The sequence below is a fragment of the Gorilla gorilla genome, chromosome 19 (assembly GCF_029281585.2).
Source record: "Gorilla gorilla gorilla isolate KB3781 chromosome 19, NHGRI_mGorGor1-v2.1_pri, whole genome shotgun sequence".
Lineage (NCBI taxonomy): Eukaryota > Metazoa > Chordata > Mammalia > Primates > Hominidae > Gorilla > Gorilla gorilla.
The window spans coordinates 57,171,421-57,189,949 of record NC_073243.2 but is presented as its reverse complement, the minus strand read 5'-3'; the positions used below and the strand labels follow the sequence as shown (position 1 = coordinate 57,189,949).

General features: G+C 37.0%; 1 protein-coding gene across 1 annotated transcript in view; it reads left to right on the top strand.

The window, feature by feature from the left end:
- Nucleotides 1-18,529, top strand: part of ITGA2 (integrin subunit alpha 2) — a 105,286-nt gene that overhangs the window by 48,605 nt on the left and 38,152 nt on the right. Inside the window, exons 3-9 of the mRNA XM_004058870.5 lie at nt 4,241-4,350; nt 7,121-7,212; nt 10,479-10,593; nt 10,759-10,886; nt 13,526-13,674; nt 17,650-17,800; nt 18,096-18,261. Coding sequence (XP_004058918.4) covers nt 4,241-4,350; nt 7,121-7,212; nt 10,479-10,593; nt 10,759-10,886; nt 13,526-13,674; nt 17,650-17,800; nt 18,096-18,261 — 911 coding nt within the window. The remainder of the gene's footprint in view (nt 1-4,240; nt 4,351-7,120; nt 7,213-10,478; nt 10,594-10,758; nt 10,887-13,525; nt 13,675-17,649; nt 17,801-18,095; nt 18,262-18,529) is intronic.

Sequence of the window (18,529 nt, the reverse complement as noted above, 5' to 3'; positions counted from 1 at the left end):
AGAGATGTATTTGCATGTATCTTTCAGGGAATTTCAAGTGCTTCCACATCCTTCTTGTTAAGTGCCACACAACTGCACAGATGCTTACTTTTCTCTTCTTTCTGATAAAATTAGAAGAGCTGCAGTTTTCACACAGGTGGTCATGATGTTATGACCCCTCCTGCGCTGCAAGGTTATCAAATCCTGAATTCTTAGAAAAGGTGGTAGGAGGTGACAGGGAGAGTGTCCAGGGAGTGCTTAGTTGAGAGAAAAAAACCAAACAGTCTTCTCAGGAAGAAAATGGCTAGTTGTTGCACCTTTGCTACCAGAGGCTCTGATTAAAAAAAAAAACAACAACAACAAAAAAAAACAGTTAAATTGTAGATCAGACACACTTCTCTGTTGTTTCTCAGCAAGCCTCTCTTGGGCTGTGGTGAGGATGGTTGGAAATGTGCATAATAGAATCACCTGAATTTGGTATTTGCATTTGGTATTGTCTGAACATACCCTGTTCCTACCTGTCATTGAGTTTGTATTTGGTGTTGTCTGAACATGCCTTGTTCCTACCTGCCATTGAGAACAGTGTAGCCTAGGCCCCACAGTATGGATGTACCCTCACAGGACAGCTGTTCTTGGTGTCCAGTCTGCAGCCCCTTCGTATATCACACAGCCACACGCCCCTTCACATAAGTGTGGCCTGACTCCCTGTGTCTGGTTTCTAATCCATGCTAGTTCTAGAACCCACCTCATCTGCTAAGATCATTTTCCCAATCTGGGCCCTCTGCCAGGACTTCCTGCAGCTAAGAGGAAGGACACTAGCCTAAGGGTTAAGAACCTGGGCTTCCGCACTTGGTTTTCACTAGCCATGGGAACATGAGCAAGTCACTCATCAATCTGTGTCTCAGTGATTCCATCTGTAAAATGAAGTGTAAAATGGGGATAAGATCATCCCCGGTGGCCAAGCACAGTGGCTCACACCTGTAATCCCAGTGTTTTAGGAGGCCAACGAGGGTGGATCACTTGAAGTCAGGAGTTCCAGACCAGCCTGGCCAACATGATGAAATGCCATCTCTATTAAAAAAGTGCAAAAGATAGCTGGGCATAGTGGTACATGTCTATAATCCCAGCTATTCAAGAGGCTGAGGCAGGAGAATTACTTGAACCCAGGAAGTGGAGGTTACAGTGGGCCAAGATCATGCCACTGCACTCCAGCCTGAGTGACAAAAGACGAGACCATCTCAAAAATAATAATAATAATTTCTGGCTTCTTCTGCAGGTGAAATTAGATAATCGTTGGAAAGGCTTACACATAGTACCAGATGTTGTAAAATTTACTATAATTAATAGGAATTAATTAATGAATGCCAAGGGGCAGAGCCACACTTCCTATGATAGTTCCTTGCTATAAGGTGCTATTTTGTTCTCTACATTTACTCCATAGTAAACTTTTGTTTGAGAAAAAAAATGCCAGTTTGGTGAGTAGTAGATATGCAGAGGCTGAGAAAGGAACAGATGACACAATAACACAATGGTAACAGAATGTATAATGCTTCCCTCTCAACTTGGTTGATTTGTTTTTTTTACTTTTACTTGGACCAAACAAGCAAAAATACATGCTCCCCAGAAGAACAGAAGTAAGGATTTTCTTTGGGAGGTGGAGGCGGGCGGATCACCTGACATTAGGAGGTTGAGACCAGCCTGGCAAACATGGCAAAACCCTCTACTAAAAATACAAAAATTAGCCAGGTGTGGTGGTACAGGCCTGTAGTCTTAGCTACTTGGGAGGCTGAGGCAGGACAGTCGCTTAAACCTGGGAGGTGGAGGTTGCAGTGAACCAAGATGGTGCCACTGCACTCTAGCCTAGGCAACAGAGTGAGACTCCATCTCAAAAAAAAAAAAAGTAAGGATTTTCTGCTTAACTTTTCCTTAACCAGGAAACTCTTTCTTAAATGATAGCGTAGAATCATCCATTCATTTGCTTGTTCATTTGTCGTTGTTTTTTTTAACTCATTTGTTCAACAAGTGGTTATTCATTGCTACAGGCACAGAATTCCTAGCCCTCATGTACCTTTCCTCTCTAGTGAGGGATTTAGTCAGTAGGAAGGCAGCTATGGGGCAATATGATTTTTTTTAATGGGATGTGGAAAGGTCAGAGGCTATGTAGGTACTTAGGGTTACCTAGAGTTAAAAGAGCCGGGGGACTTCCTAGAGGAAGTGGTGTCAAACAGGAGATCTAACTAATGAGTAGACATTGCCAGGCAAGAAACAGCATGTATGAAGGTTTAGAAGCAACAGAGACTCTAATTTGAAGGAGAAGCTAAATTCGATATGACTGAAATGTGATTTCAGGAAGACGCATAGAAAAAGCCAGGGTTAGAGAAGAGTCAGATTCTTTCCTTTTTACACTTTAAGATATGTCCAGCATGCAAAAATCAGAGTTAATGCTGTGTAATACTACTATGAAATGAAGACCTGTACAGATGGAGAAAATCAAGGCTCTGGAAGACAATTTTCTTGGTACCGACTCTATAAGATTTCTAATTTCTTCTGAGCTATCGTGAATTTGAAAGACATCAGATATGCTCAAACACGCATTCCAATTCTGCACTGGTTCCTTCCCTTCATTAAGGTGGCTATTGGGACTTACTAACATCCAACATTCAGATTTCTATCTTTTTCAAAAGCCTTAACCTATCTGCCTGGTATTATTGTAAACCTAACTATGGTAATATTTTAAAAGGTAAATTATGGTAAATTATTAGCTCATAAGAAGAAAAAAATCTTTCAACTCTAACGTTAAGGCTGACTGAATTAAAGTGTGCTAGAGTGTTATATATTAGTTTGAGAATAATTTTATAAGATGAACGAGGAGAGAACTTATTACTGAACTATTAACTTTCAAAACAATCTGCATTTTCCTTTTTCCCTGATTGTTCATGCTATTCTGTCTGCTAATACTTCAGGTTAAAACCTTCATCCTTTGGTGTCCATTTTTGTAACCTTGGACCATTTTAATGTTTTTTCTACTGGTAAACTAGATCATATATTCCAGGTCATTTGTATTTTTATTTTACTTGTCACATATATCTAGTTTTACTAGATTTAGAAGACAGCAGTCTGCTTTAATCCTTTCGTATCTACCGTACCTCAACATGGGGCATATGTTGTTTAAATGATAATTATAAAATATATATACAGAAGGCTCATGAAAGAATTTTAGTTTCTTTGATATTTTAACCCTTCCCGATATTGACATGAAAAAAAATGGAAGCAAATATGCTTCCATATTAATTGAATGCTGCTGAGTAACCTGCTGCAGTTTCTAAAGATCAAACTGATACCTGGGCTCTTTCTGTGCAATCTTCTGTGGTTCTAAGTGTCAGGTGAGTGCTTCTGCAAGAAAACCCATATTCTCTAGGTGAAGTTCTGAAGGAAATGAAACTAACCGAAGGAAGGACGTAAACACCAATCTCATCCTGTATTCTAGATATATGCACTTTGTTACACATAAAGATAGCTTGTAACGTATTTGTTCTGTATTTTTGCTAAGTATCCTCTTATAAAGACAGTTAGCATAAAGCCACCAAGATAAGATATCTGCTCTCTAAATGGGTCAACATATGAAAATGCTTAGGGCATAGAAAGCACTCAGCAAAGGCTAGTTGTTGTTCTTGGTTTAAATTTGGTTTCATTCTTTAGAGCTGTGCTGAACAATACGTAGCCACGAGCCACATGTGACTACTGAGCACTTGAAATGCTACTTTTCCATATTGAGATGTGCTCTAAGTGTAAAATCTACACTGAAGTTCAAAGACTTAGGAAAAACGAATGTCAAATATCTCATTACTAATTTTGATATTGCATGCTAGTTTTGATTGTATGCTAGTTTGGGTATATTGAGTTAAATAAAATATATTTTTAAAATTAATTTCACCTGTTGCTTTGTATGTTCTTAATGTAGCTGGCTACTAGAAAATTTGAAATTATATATGTGGCTAATATTCGTAGCTTGCATTATGTTTCTATTGGACAGCATTGCTTTAGAGAGACTTTCTAGGGTGTGTGGCAATGCAGCAGTATTACAGACATTGATCAAGGCTCTTTATCAGCTAAGCAGAAAGGCAGCAGGTCAAATCATAGCTGAACAAATATTAACTGTTCACATTGAAATTTAAATGTGTTTTTCACTGTTTGTGATCAGGTTTATCTTTAAGAAACTATACTTAACACTTTGTGTCTAATAAAAAAAATGTGTTTCTAGGTTACTGGTTGGTTCACCCTGGAGTGGCTTTCCTGAGAACCGAATGGGAGATGTGTATAAATGTCCTGTTGACCTATCCACTGCCACATGTGAAAAACTAAATTTGCAAAGTAAGTTTTAATTTACTTGCAAGGCATGTGATTTGTCTTAGACTCAACTGAAAAATAACATCAAAACAATCATTGTTCTGTCTTAAAGAAATACAGACAGCTTTTTTTGCCCTTATGTCTTTAGTAATACGGGGCACAATCGTATCCAAATTTCCAAAACAGTTTGGAGACTTGACTTAATAAGATGCGTGGAAAATGTGCTATCTCCTGGACCATTTACCTACAGACCATGGGCTGGTTTCCATCAACATTTAGAATAATTTTGATGATTACTTGCAGAATCAAGGCTATCCTTGAATCCAAGGCTATCCAGATTTCTTTCTCTCCTCTTTGCAAAATAAACCATTAAGTTTGGAAACATCAGTACAAGGGCTGAGTTTGGAGGCACCAAAAACACTCTGTGTTTCTTGTTATGTCTAAATGATGGCATTCTAATAAAACAAATCCACAATTTGGAATTATTTGCTGTTTTAATTATCCACATCTCAGATGCCTCCTATTAATGCCAAAAATTTACTAAAGGTTCAAGGGTAGACAGCTAAATGAGTGACATTTCCATGTAATATGCTGATACAAGTAAAAAGTCACTCAATTTGATCATCATTACATCAGCAGCAGCAGCAGCCTAAAAAAACAGCCCTGAGGAATCACGGAGTTCTTCTGAAGAATTGAGGCATGAATTAGAAAAGAGTGTTGTGAAAATCAAGGGAAAGAAGAGTTTCAAAAATAGTGATTAAGACTTGGAAACAAGGGCAGTGGTGTTTCTTGCATATCTCTGTAGACCTAATATCTAGAATAATTTATGGCACATAATAGGGCTCAATAAACATATTTTCAGTGAAGTAGAAGGAATATCAGTAGTGTCAAATGCTACAGAAGTTGAAGGGGATGAGGACTGAGTAAATGCCTTCAGCTTATTTAAGCAGGTTGTGGGTGATCTAGATCGGTGATCTCCAAATTTTTTGAACACTCAGTATATATATATGTATTTCTAATAACACAAATATATACATTTGGAGTGAGTGTTCAAAGCTTTATTATATAGTCCCAAAATTTTAGTATATCACCCCTAACATATCATATCACCCTTAACTTCTGAACACTCATTCTTAATGTATATATTTTTATTATTTTTAAAGCTATATACATGTACTGGCCTATCTTCTCAATAATACCTTCACATAAAAATAAATTTTAAAGAATAACAACATGCCCATAGAAGTTCTATTATTTTCTGTCTTCACTCTAACAGATCATATTTTGTGTAACTTACTCACCTAGAGGATAAATCCCACCAGTGTTATGGGAAGAAAATAGATAACAAAGAATTTAGGAGTGTGTCAGTAGTGAATGTACAAGGAGTGAAAGTTGACCTCCATTTCCAGAAGTTCAGCAGTGAAGGGGGAGCTGGGAAAAACAATTCTATGGGATAGCAGTGTGAGAAGATTTTTCTAGTAAACAAGAGATGATACTTTTTGTAGGGAACATGGATGCAGCAGTAAAAAGGGATGATTTGTCCAGGATAGAGTTAACTGATTAAAATTAATGTCATTTGTACCTGAGAAATAGAGTCTTAAAAAGAGTTCTTCCTTCTCTAAGACACAAAGGAAGGAGAGAAAAATTAGGAGTTCTAAGAATGATCTTTACACAATGATTAGAGAAACTGAGATTACCCTGGAAGTCTGATTCATCTTCTCTGCAGTAGTCATTATTCACTGAGTGATGGGATCTGAGTTGAGGTTGGAGGCTTGAAAAGAAGGGGTGAACTTGGCGGGGCATGGTGTCTCACGCCTGTAATCCTAGCACTTTGGGAGGCCGAGGTGGGTGGATAGCCTGAGCTCAGGAGTTCAAGACCAACCTGGGCAACATGGTGAAACCCCATCTCTACTAAAATACAAAAAATTATCCAGCTGTGGTGGCGTGCACCTGTATTCCCAGCTACTTGGGAGGCTGAGGCAGGAGAATTGCTAGAACCCGGGAGGCGGAGGTTGCAGTGAGCCAAGATCGCTCCACTGCACTCCAGCCTGGATGACAGAGTGAGACTCTGTCTCAAAAAAAAAAAAAAAAAAAAAAAAAGAAGGGTGAACTTTTACAACAGTCACCCTGGGAAATAAGGGAAGGAATCCAATTAAGAATAAGTGACAGAGGCAATGATAGCTTGGCAGAGATGAGAAACATGACTGAATGATGGTATTACTAAAGAGAACTGCAATGTTCAATAACTCAAGAATGGATACAGTGGTTGATGCCCTAGGTCAGTGGAAGACAGGAGGTGGAGAGATTTATTTAGTATATTATATGACTTGTCTAATTTCCTTTTAACATTCACCCACTATTGCTTTGAGCCAGATTCTATCATAGGGCATTCTTTGATAACACTTCAAGGATATTTTTACTGACCCAGAAAAAAAAAAAGGCGTTAGATAGAGCTACTGTGACTTTCAAAAGAGAGGCAAAAATGATGTCCTCAAATGTGTTTTGTTTTGCTAGAATATTGTAAAAAAAATCATAATTAAACATCTATAAATCATACCCTCTCCAGAGCCCACTCCTTACTGTCTTATGCTCTGCAGCCTCACACATTAATGTGAGTTACCAGATCACTGAAAGCATCGCGTTTCCCCACACTTCATTATATAACTCAAGTACCTATATTGATGACACTAAATTCAATGCTACATGCAAACATGGGTGTGCCTGTTTTCTTTTAATATCTTTAAGTAAATGAGGAATTTTTAATCACTTTTAAAAATTGTTTTCCCTTTGAAAGCTTCAACAAGCATTCCAAATGTTACTGAGATGAAAACCAACATGAGCCTCGGCTTGACCCTCACCAGGAACATGGGAACTGGAGGGTTTCTCGTGAGTGTTTACTTTACAAATCATTATTCCTCTCAAGAAAGTACGTAGACAGTAGTGTCTTCTTACCATCCCTCCCAATCTGAGGATTTAGATGTTTAGAACTTGCTTTTTGATAAATTATGCTATTTATTTGGCTATCCAATGTTGAATATTCAAAATAATGTTGATGTGTAGACTTTTTAGGATATTCAGCAAAACCACTGCTACTGAATGTTTTGAAGAAAAGGGAACAAAAAGAACCCTGATTCTTTGCCCTTGGAAAGTGTGCTGAGTATTTGTTGATAACAGCAGAGTCCCAAATCTCATTTCTACTTCCTGTAGGATCATTCAAGATAGTTTCAAAGCTAAAAAGTATTTTTGGTTTTTAATCATTTCCTGTAATTGTTGAGTAATCTGGTGTTATCTGAGGCATGGAGCAGTCTCTCATGTCAGTGCTCACTTTCATTTAGTTACAAAAAGAGTAAAAAGACATCACTAATCAGTGAAATAGAATGCCTTATTTAACAAGTGCTTTTGGAACAATTAATTGATTAATATTTACATATCCAAATACACTGTCAAGTGAATTGAAAGTTAATATAAAAAAACTAGAAAAAAATGGAAATTTTCTGAAGGATGGAAAAATTTGTGAGTTTAGAGCTAATAGAAAAAATAATATAGGAAATTGTTGAAAGGATTTGACTATATAAAAAAAGGGAAAAACATCACACACCAAAAAAAAAGTTTGAAGACAAAAACACAATCTTATTTGAAATTTCCATTGACTCATATAGGTATGTGTATGTATGTATAACCCTGTTAAAATTGTCTTAGAGAGGTCGGGCGCGGTGGCTCATGGCTGTAATCCCAGCACTGTGGGAGGCTGAGGCAGGTGGATCACATGTGGTCAGGATTTCGAGACCAGCCTGGCCAACATGGTGAAACCCCGTCTCTCCTAAAAATGCAAAAATCAGCCAGGAGTGGTGGCACACACCTGTAATCCCAGCTACTCGGGAGGCTGAGGCAGGAGAATCACTGGAACCCAGGAGGCAAAAGTTGCATGCACTGAGCCGAGATCGTGCCACTGCACTCCAGCCTAAGTGACAGAGTGAGACTCTGTCTCAAAAAAAAAAAAAGAAAAAAAAGTCTTAGACAGCGTAATTCAACTTTACATTAGTTTTATCTGAACCATTGGCACGCTTCCTTAAAAATCCTATGTTTTATAACTGTATTATTCTAAAAATGTAATCCATTTTGAACAATGTCATTCTATTTTTACTACTGGATATTATTATTCTGATGACTGTGCTGCCAGTAAGTGAATTAGATATTACTTGTGATATGTGTTAACATCAGTGCATAGATGAATATTGCAATGGATCTTTATGGTTTATGATATTCCAAGGTCTTTACAATAAGGTTGCTTTAATCTTTTTGTTTTTTGAGTTTAAGGTTGCAAAAATTTAAAAAAAGAACATACTGATATTTAGAGATTACAGAATGTGCCTCAAAATTTTTAATCTATAACTCCAGATAAAGTAAAAAATGAAAGGTAAAAAGCAAGAGAATTTGAGAGATTAATTAGCAGTCCGGGTAGCAAGCAGAGAGGCAGAAAGAGAGAGAGGAGGAGAAAGAAAAAAAGAAAAAACCCAAAGTTTCCTTTACATACTTAAAAGGTCAAAATCATAAGATACTCTTAAGAATTATGTGGAAAAGACTGACAATCATCACATTTTTTTGAAACTTCTTAAGTTCTGGGCTTAAAGTAGGAATGTAGTTCTGGCACTTACAATTGGCATATTTTAATTTCAACTTCTTAATGCTGTTTTCCATTGCTTTTAAAACAAAAAAAATTTTTGAATACTTCATGAGTTCTTTTTCAAAGTGATTTAAAAGAAAGCTTAGGAATGGGGATATAGAAACCAATAATTGGTATCTGTTATTTGGTAAACTAACCAAAGACATTAATAATGACTTTCTTCTAATTAATTGGCAAAATAAATCAGTTTTATAGGGAGAAAACTATGCCTTGTTCATTGCACATGAAATATGGCCAAAGCTGCTTCCCCTTTGACAGTTAAACTGGGTCAAATAAGTTTTCTTTTATTTTTCCAATTACTTCTTGCAAGCCCATACTCTTCTGTTCAGTTTTAATAACTGATTCACAACTTTACATAACGTTAAATTCTGTAGGCATTTTTTAGGATCTTAATTAGATTTCTCTTTTGCACTTGTCTCCTTTTTCATCTATCAATTTTAAAGTTATTTAATCTAATGTTTCCTGTGTCATTTAATCATGATTTAATCAGGAGTTTTTGGCATTCAAGGACTCCTGAAAAGGAGAGAATTGGGATTGCATTAATGGAGATATTAAGGATTGGAGCAGCTATAATGTGAGCAAGAAGACAAGTGCCATTCAGCGTTAGTGACTGCAGTTAATTGGGAAGTGGGCAAAGTTAAAAACTGGTAGTCAGTTAACCTCATTTGTGTTTGCTTAGCATATGGAGTAATTTTGAACTGAATTTTCACACAACATTTGCCCTCTCGACTCTCTTTTATAAATTAGGGAATCTGGCAATACAACCTATTTCATACCAGTGGGCAGGCAGAAAACATAGTGGTCTGTACATAGGCATGGGTTCTTCATTCACCATGATGTCTATACCTGACCCCAAGCCCTCTTCGAGCGTTACTGCCATTAGGTTTATGGTTTCTGCTGAGCAGTATGAATGGAAGGAACTGCAGAAAACTAATGTTCAGCAAGAACAATGATAATGATGCTAGCTAACAATATTATATGGCATTTGCTATTTACCTGGCATTGTTCTTAGTGTTTTATATCTATAGACCCATTTAATCTTTACAACAATCTTAAAAGATAGAATGTGCGGTTATCCTCATTTTACAGATGAAGCACCTGAGGCCCAGGTAAATGAGAGACAAAAAGTGAACCTGCATGCATTCTCCTCCTTGGTGTTCTCTGGAAGGAAAGCACCTGTTTTATCTAGCTTGTTGGGAGACCTCATAGGCTCCTCCCTTCACTGACACCTGCTCCCAACAGTCTCAGCACTCCTCCTCCCGCAAGGCTTGCCACTGGGCACAGAGCACCTACCACCTTCTCCATCACTTCTGCTTTCCCCAAAGGCATTACTGACTCATTGGTTTTGAGTTGACAATTATTAGTATCTTAGAAAAGAGTAGAGATGATTTCTGAGCTCCATAATGGAGAGGTAGAAGGTTTGCATTTTTCATGTGTTTCCATTGATTGTTTTCTCATTTCTTTGAAGACATGTGGTCCTCTGTGGGCACAGCAATGTGGAAATCAGTATTACACAACGGGTGTGTGTTCTGACATCAGTCCTGATTTTCAGCTCTCAGCCAGCTTCTCACCTGCAGCTCAGCGTAAGTTATTAATGTGCAGATGGTCTGAGCAATGCCTTATAGTTAAAGGAGGGGGAAAAGGTTATCAACTAGTGGCACCCAAACCCTCCTTAAGTCTCATTTTTATATGGCTGTGAAATATGACTTACCTGTGGAAATCTGCTTCTTTCCTCTTTTCCTGTGTAGCCTGCCCTTCCCTCATAGATGTTGTGGTTGTGTGTGATGAATCAAATAGTATTTATCCTTGGGATGCAGTAAAGAATTTTTTGGAAAAATTTGTACAAGGCCTGGATATAGGCCCCACAAAGACACAGGTATGGCTAGCAGAAATGCATAAACTAACTTATGGCTTTCTTTCTGAAAAAAATATTGTAGCTATGAAGTCTTAATTTTTGTATTTGCCAAATCCCCATTTTAAATGCATTTGATGGTAGTTTTTAAAGTTAATTGAAACTTTTACTACACTGGGTTATTCTACCTATGGCTTTGCCCAATGCTGGTCTTTTGACCTTAGAGTTCTATTTCTGACACAAGCATTAAAGGTATGGGATATATATATATTTTTTTTAAGACCAAGTCTTGCTCTTGTCACCTAGGCTGGAGTGCAATGGCACGATTTAGGCTCACTGTAACCTCTGCCTCCTGGGTTCAAGCGATTCTTTTGCCTCAGCCTCCCGAGTAGCTGGGATTACAGGCTCCTGCCACCACACCCAGCTAATTTTTGTATTTTTAGTAGAGACAGGATTTCACCATGTTGGCCAGGCTGGCCTTGAACTCCTGACCTCAGGTGATCCACCTGCCTCAGCCTCCCAAAGTGCTGGGATTACAGGCATGAGCCACCATGCCCGGCCAGGATATAACATTTTAATCTTCCTTTAGTTTCCTGTCTTTCCCTTCTAACCCATGAGTTACATTTTAAAATTCAATATGTATTTTTATGTCCATTTGGACCAATAATTAATTTCTTTTGTTTATTCCTTGCTGGTAAAACAATTATTGAATTATGAAATTTATATAAATAAGTCACTAAGCATAGTTCTACCATTTATGATAATATTTTATAGTTATTTATCATATTCCAGTTTAGCTTGCCCTTTTGCCTACAGAAAAGCTCTTTTCAATAATTTTATATAGCTCTTTATATTTTAAGAAGTCTTTAATTTGCTTTTACATCTTCTTGAGGTAGGCACCTAAAGCTCAATAGTATTATTTTAAAGTTCAGTTTCTGGTTTTGGATTTTTTTTTTTCCCCTTTCTGATTGAATCTGCCATTTCCTGAGCCATTCTGGTTGTAGCAGTATACTGAACCAGTGTCAACCCGGACCAGTTCACTGTTACCTGTGTATGTTCATGGATTGCATCTTATACTCTAATGTCCAGCATCTAATACAAATTGTTGACATATTTTTCCCTAAATGCTTTCCAGCTATCTTTATTGAAATTTGCTTCTCTACTTTCCTGTTCACTATTATAACATGTTGTTATATGTTTCCCCCATTGAAATTGCTTTTCAGTACCAAGAGTATCTCAATACCCACAGAAGCTTTGGAAATTTCCCTGTGGGCATTTTCCAGGACATTCTGCTAAATAAAACTGCATATAGCACTGGTTTCCAGAAAGCACCACTCTTAAAGCCCCTTATAAATTTTCATATGTATCCGCTTATTTCCTCTGTTTCTAAATGAGTTACCCTCATAACATGACTAATTTTATTTAAGTCTCCTATATAGAATTCACAGTCTTCCTCGTTTGTGTCTTCCTACCACAGTGCATCTGATTCCTCTCTAGAAGTGGTTTAACTCAATCTCTTTTTTTACAGCCTAAATTTGACCTTCCTGTAAGTTCTAACCTACCACATTTCTTTAAATCTTTTTTCTTCTTTTTCACACAGAAGTCCTGGGGCTCTGTCATGGGATTACTACCATCTTCCTCTCATATTAGACTTTGAAATTCTCAGTTATTTTTGATTCTTTCCTCCCTCTCAAGTCTTACATCCCTAGAGAAAGGGGTCCAGGAATATTATATTTCTCACTATCTTCCCAGTGCCTAGCTCACTGCTCCCTTGGCAAAACACAGCAGATGGAACTCAGAAATCCAGTCCTCGCCGCTTCTACCTCCTTACATACTGACCTGTATTTCAGAGAGCCTCTTATTGCCATTCAGAGATCCCTCACTGCCACTCCTGTTCTGGAAAGCCCATCTCCTAGGCTTAGAGGATGATCTCAATGCCTGCAAGCAAGGACATTAACAGAAGGGTGTGACCTTATTGATCTCTAGGATTAGGGAATGCTCCCAAACATCTTGTTCAGAAATTCTCTCAAATAAGTTGCTCTCCAGTGGCATTTTCTCTGAAAGCCAGAAACTCCCTGCCCCATATGCACATATAGCATCTTCTTTCCAGTGTTGTTGAAGCCCATAATAGAGGAAATTCAGCACAACAAATAGACCTCAACTGACTACACTGATTAGGAGCACATTGGTTTTTGTTGTGTTCAATTCTAATTATTTATTACACAGTTACCATCCTTTGATGAGATGTTACTCTTCATCTGTGATTGCTTATAGTTGTTCGCGAGCTTCTGTCCATTGGTAATTAGAAAGTTTATTTATATCAAGTTTAATCTTCCTGTTAAAAACTGTGTTCTAATAGTCATCTATATTAAAATATTATATGGCAGTATTAAAAACTACAAGTATTACTCTCGGGAATCAAATCATACACTGTGGCACATCATCTTTCTTGGCAATAGTACTGCTGTTGTACGCTGATGGCCTCTAACAGAGAAGAAATCATTCCATTGAAAGAAAAGTAACTATCAAGAACAAAGTTGGAAGGGATGCCTTAAAGCTACCGGCCCATGTCTAAATGCACTTTTGATTTTTATTTTATTGGTTAAGTAGAAATTATTTTTAATGTAATGACAGCCCATTAATAAATGTCTCCTCTTTTGAAGGTGGGGTTAATTCAGTATGCCAATAATCCAAGAGTTGTGTTTAACTTGAACACATATAAAACCAAAGAAGAAATGATTGTAGCAACATCCCAGACATCCCAATATGGTGGGGACCTCACAAACACATTCGGAGCAATTCAATATGCAAGGTAAGTTTTGGTGCTAATAGGCCAATGTTTTCATAATATAAAACATTATATTTATGTAATAAATATGAAAAAGTAAGGAAAAGACAAAGAAAAGTAATATACCTGGCACCTAACTTAAATCAGAACTAATAAAGAAAAAAACATCAGAGCATTCTATGTCTTGAATACTTTCAGAAGGCAGTTGGGAAAGTTAAATCTATGATTTTAGGATATTTATAAGATATTACATGATATTTAAATGAATTTATGTGAAGTAAATGAAATGAGAAGACCTTAGATTAAAACATCAGGAAATGGGGCAATCTGTCATAATTTGTTAATATTCATCAGAGATTCAGACAAATTGAGCTCATGGATCACTTGGTGCAAATTAACAAAGACCACAGAATCTTAAACATACGAGTTTAAGTTTATTATGCTTATTACAATCAGTGGGAAATGTGAAATTATAACTATACAGGACTCTCTTGATTCTTATCTCAATTTCTCTATTTTCTCAGATCCACTGACCTTTCTCTTCACTCTATTTTTTATTTTATTTTTATTATACTTTAAGTTCTGGGATACATGTGCAGAACGTGCCGGTTCATTACATAGTATACACATGCCATGGTGATTTGCTGCACCCATCAACCCATATCTACATTAGGTACTTCTCCTAATGCTATCCCTCTCCTAGTCCCCCACCCCTTGACAGGCCCCAGTGTGTGATGTTCCCCTCCCTGTGTCCTCATTGTTCAATGTGCTCTCATTGTTCAACTCCCACTTATGAGTGAGAACATGCAGTATTTGGTTTTCTGTTCCTATGTAAGTTTGCTGAGAATGATGGTTTCCAGCTTCATCCATGTCCCTGCAAACCAGATACCTTCACAAAAATGCTAAACACACTCCGGTTGTTAAACAAATTAATGAGAACAACAAGCTTGCCTTCCCTTAAACCTATTCTCTCTCTTTGCCTTGTGCATTCCTTCTTTTCACCACCACAATTCTTTTTGAAAAAAGCAACTCTATTCCCTCCCTCTACTTCCTTGAAACTTACAGTTCTGCCACTAGATAAGCATGACCCTCTTCATCCCCCAACCCCGTGGTCCCACCTCAAACCTCATCCTTTCTGGCTCCTCTGAACATTTGATAATGATGAACATACGCTGCTATTCCTAACCAAGTTGCCATGACACCACAAACTTCTCGAACTCCTGCCAAATTCTTTTGCCTCTTCACTAACTCCTTTTCCTATTTTTTCTTCACTAAACAGAGCCCTCTCTTCTTTACTGCCCTTCTCCTGTAGGGATTCTATCCACTGTCATGGCATCAGCAGCAGCACTGTTGGGTTATCTCATTGCTATGTTGTCAGCCCTACACTCTCTCTCAAAACTCACACTGGCATCTAGCTGATGATGAATATTTTTATTTGGAGTGTTGGCTCGCTTACCAAATTCAGTCTGTCCCACACTGGCCTTATTCTTTTCCCCACCACTCCTCATGAACTTGCCATTTTGATTCATGCCACTGTCTCTTGCCCAGTCAGTCGAACTAAAAATTTGGTTTCCTTTATTCTTTCCACTCTTCCTTATGTCACACATCTGGTCAGTGGCCACATCCTGTCATTTCTATTTCTGCATTTCCCATTTTATCTGTCTTCTTTTTCTGTGTGTGTATTTCAGTTGCTACTTCCATCAACTGTTGACAATCCCAAATGTCTCAAAAGCAGATTCCCCACAAGAGAAGATATGATTGGTTTGGTTCATCATTACTGTCTCTATTCAGGGACAATAAAGGTGTTTTGGGCCAGGCCATCTCATAAGCTACTGGCCAGTCAGTAGGTCAGCTACCATTAGGTGAAGCGCCCTTCCTGGACCCAGCAAACTGGACTAAAAGGACAAAGAAGTTGAGATGAAAAATGGCCTTCCTGGAGTTAGAAACTGCAACGGCCGGTCTTAAGCAGGGAAGGTGGGAGTTGCATTTTTCCCTGGAAGGAGCCTGGGGCCCTGGCAAGCTTTGTTCTCCAGGACAATGGCCACTGTCCATTGAGGAAGGACTTGCCTGGCTTTCATCATCTTTCAAAACTTTGGTTTTCTCCCTTGGGCCATTGTCTATCTCCCTCTTCCCACTATTTCCCAAGCTAACAGGTTTTAGTCTGCCCAGTGCTAGGAGAATCACCCAACATTTTACTCATCCCTCCTAGAATGTAATTGCCTGTCTCTCTCTCTCTCTCTGTCTCTCATCTCTTTCTTTAAAACATTGAAGATAATCTGAAATTATTTCAGTAAATGTTGCCATGTTTTCATTCACCTCATTTCATTCAATGCCTACAGTTGCAGTTTATTGTTTTAAGCACTGTGGGTAATTAAAACTAAATGAGACACAGTTTCTGTCCTCAAAAACCTTAGAATCATACATGAAATTTACAGTGTATCATAAAGAGAATGTGACACTCAGAAAGGATCTGATGTGGATAGTGTAATTCAAATTTGGCCGAAAAATGCAGAATATTTTCTATGTTTCTATAGTCTACATTATAGAATACAAAAAAGATTTTAGGAAATAAAATGATATGCTTAGTTTTATAATAAACTGAAACTCATATGTTTAAGATTCTGTGGCCTTTGTTAATTTGCACCAAGTGATCCTTGAGCTCAATTTGTCTGAATCTCTGATGAATATTAACAAATTATGACAGATTGCCCCATTTCCTACTGTTTTAATCTAAGGTCTTCTCATTTCATTTACTTCATATAAATTCATTTAAACATCATGTAATATCTTATAAATATCGTAAAATCAAAGATTTAACTTTCCCAACTGTCTTCTTAAAGTATTCAAGACATAGAATGCTCTGATTTTTTTTCTTTATTTGATACTATCTATTAAAATTTGAAACGTGTGTATCCTGTGTCCCAATAATTTTACTGCTAAGATTTTATCCCATTTGAAAAAGTACGCCAAGATATATACACAGGGATATTTATTACAGCCTTACTTGTAAAACTCAAAATGGCCTAAACATCCAATAATTGGGAACCGGTTAAATAAACCAGTCTTCCTTCATATGGCCCTCCAAATAAAATATTATGCAGACATTTAAAAAAAGAATGAGACCTTCATATATATACATGTGCTGATATGGAAAGGTCTCCATCAAAGTAAAAAACAACTGTTTAGAATATGCCCTCATTTGATGCAAAGGCATAAGAATGATACAGTGGAGTCTGGGGACTCAGGGGGAAATGGTGGGAAGTGAGTGAGGGATAAAAGACTACAAATTGGATTCAGTGTATTCTGCTCAGGTGATGGGTGCAAATCTCACAAACCACCACTAAAGAACTTATTTATGTGACCAAATACCACCTGTTCCCCAAAAACCTATGGAAATAAAACATTTTTTAAAAAAGAATATGCCCTCATTTGAGTAAAAGTTTAAGGGGTAGACTATGCCTGTACCTATATTACATCTAAATAAAACATTTTCTAGAAGGAAACGCAAGAAACTGATAATGGTGCTTACCTGTGGAGAGGGGTTTAGTGTCACATTTGGTTTATACCTTTCCAAATACTTTGATTTTTTTTAACTGTGGATATCTATTACTTTTAAAAAATAAGTATTGAAAAAGTAAACACAAGACTAATGCATAAAATTTATAACAGAAATATCTTTGCTTTATTGATTCATACTGATTAATTCAACTTTCTTAGAAGAAAAGAATTCTAAGGAATACTGGGATAAATACATGCACACATACAGACACATATGCCCTGACACACAAGACATTGTTTTTAATGTCAAGCAAGACTTCCATTTGTATATGTTTCTCTACAAGCTACAAATGGAACATTAAATATGTCCCCAGAGTTAATATGGAGTTACAATAGATTGTGTTTAAAGAAGCTAGTTTCATGTTTCTATTTTAAACCAGAGGTTCTCATATTAACTTCGTATTTTGATAGCAAGTCTTTATTTAATTTTATCTGCCACAGAAAATATGCTTATTCAGCAGCTTCTGGTGGGCGACGAAGTGCTACGAAAGTAATGGTAGTTGTAACTGACGGTGAATCACATGATGGTTCAATGTTGAAAGCTGTGATTGATCAATGCAACCATGACAATATACTGAGGTTTGGCATAGCAGTAAGTGGCTTTTCTTTTTACTTGTCTTGCAGCTATTGGGTAAATCTTTCTTTATAGCATCACTTCTCAAGGCTGCACTTTCCCATTGGCTGTTCATAGTTGAATATAAAAGAAAGTTCTTACTCTATCTCTGCTTCTTGATGATTTTCAATCCTGTCTACTAAATAAAGGGTTATGGAAATGTTGCTTGATTTACTTTTCCAGAGGGAATATTGTGTTCAAAATAGACTAGAATGTACTCATAAGGAAAATGTACAGCAGTAATGACTGTACATTCTCTTCCTCTATTTTCAAGGTTCTTGGGTACTTAAACAGAAACGCCCTTGATACTAAAAATTTAATAAAAGAAATAAAAGCAATCGCTAGTATTCCAACAGAAAGATACTTTTTCAATGTGTCTGATGAAGCAGCTCTACTAGAAAAGGCTGGGACATTAGGAGAACAAATTTTCAGCATTGAAGGTAAAAAAATAACCTCCTTTCAAGAATTTTCTTCAAAATGTTTAAATAATTGTTTATTATCACATATTTGCTTTACTAATGTTAACTTGTATACCATGTATAAAAAGAGCTACTACAATCAGTAAGAAAAATGGATGAAAAACATGAATAAATAGTTTATAAGTGATAAAATACAAATGACTGATAAACATAAGAAAATATTCCCAATTTACAAAGTATATTTCTAAATACTTTCAGTAAGTATTTAAAAATATAAATTAAACCGACA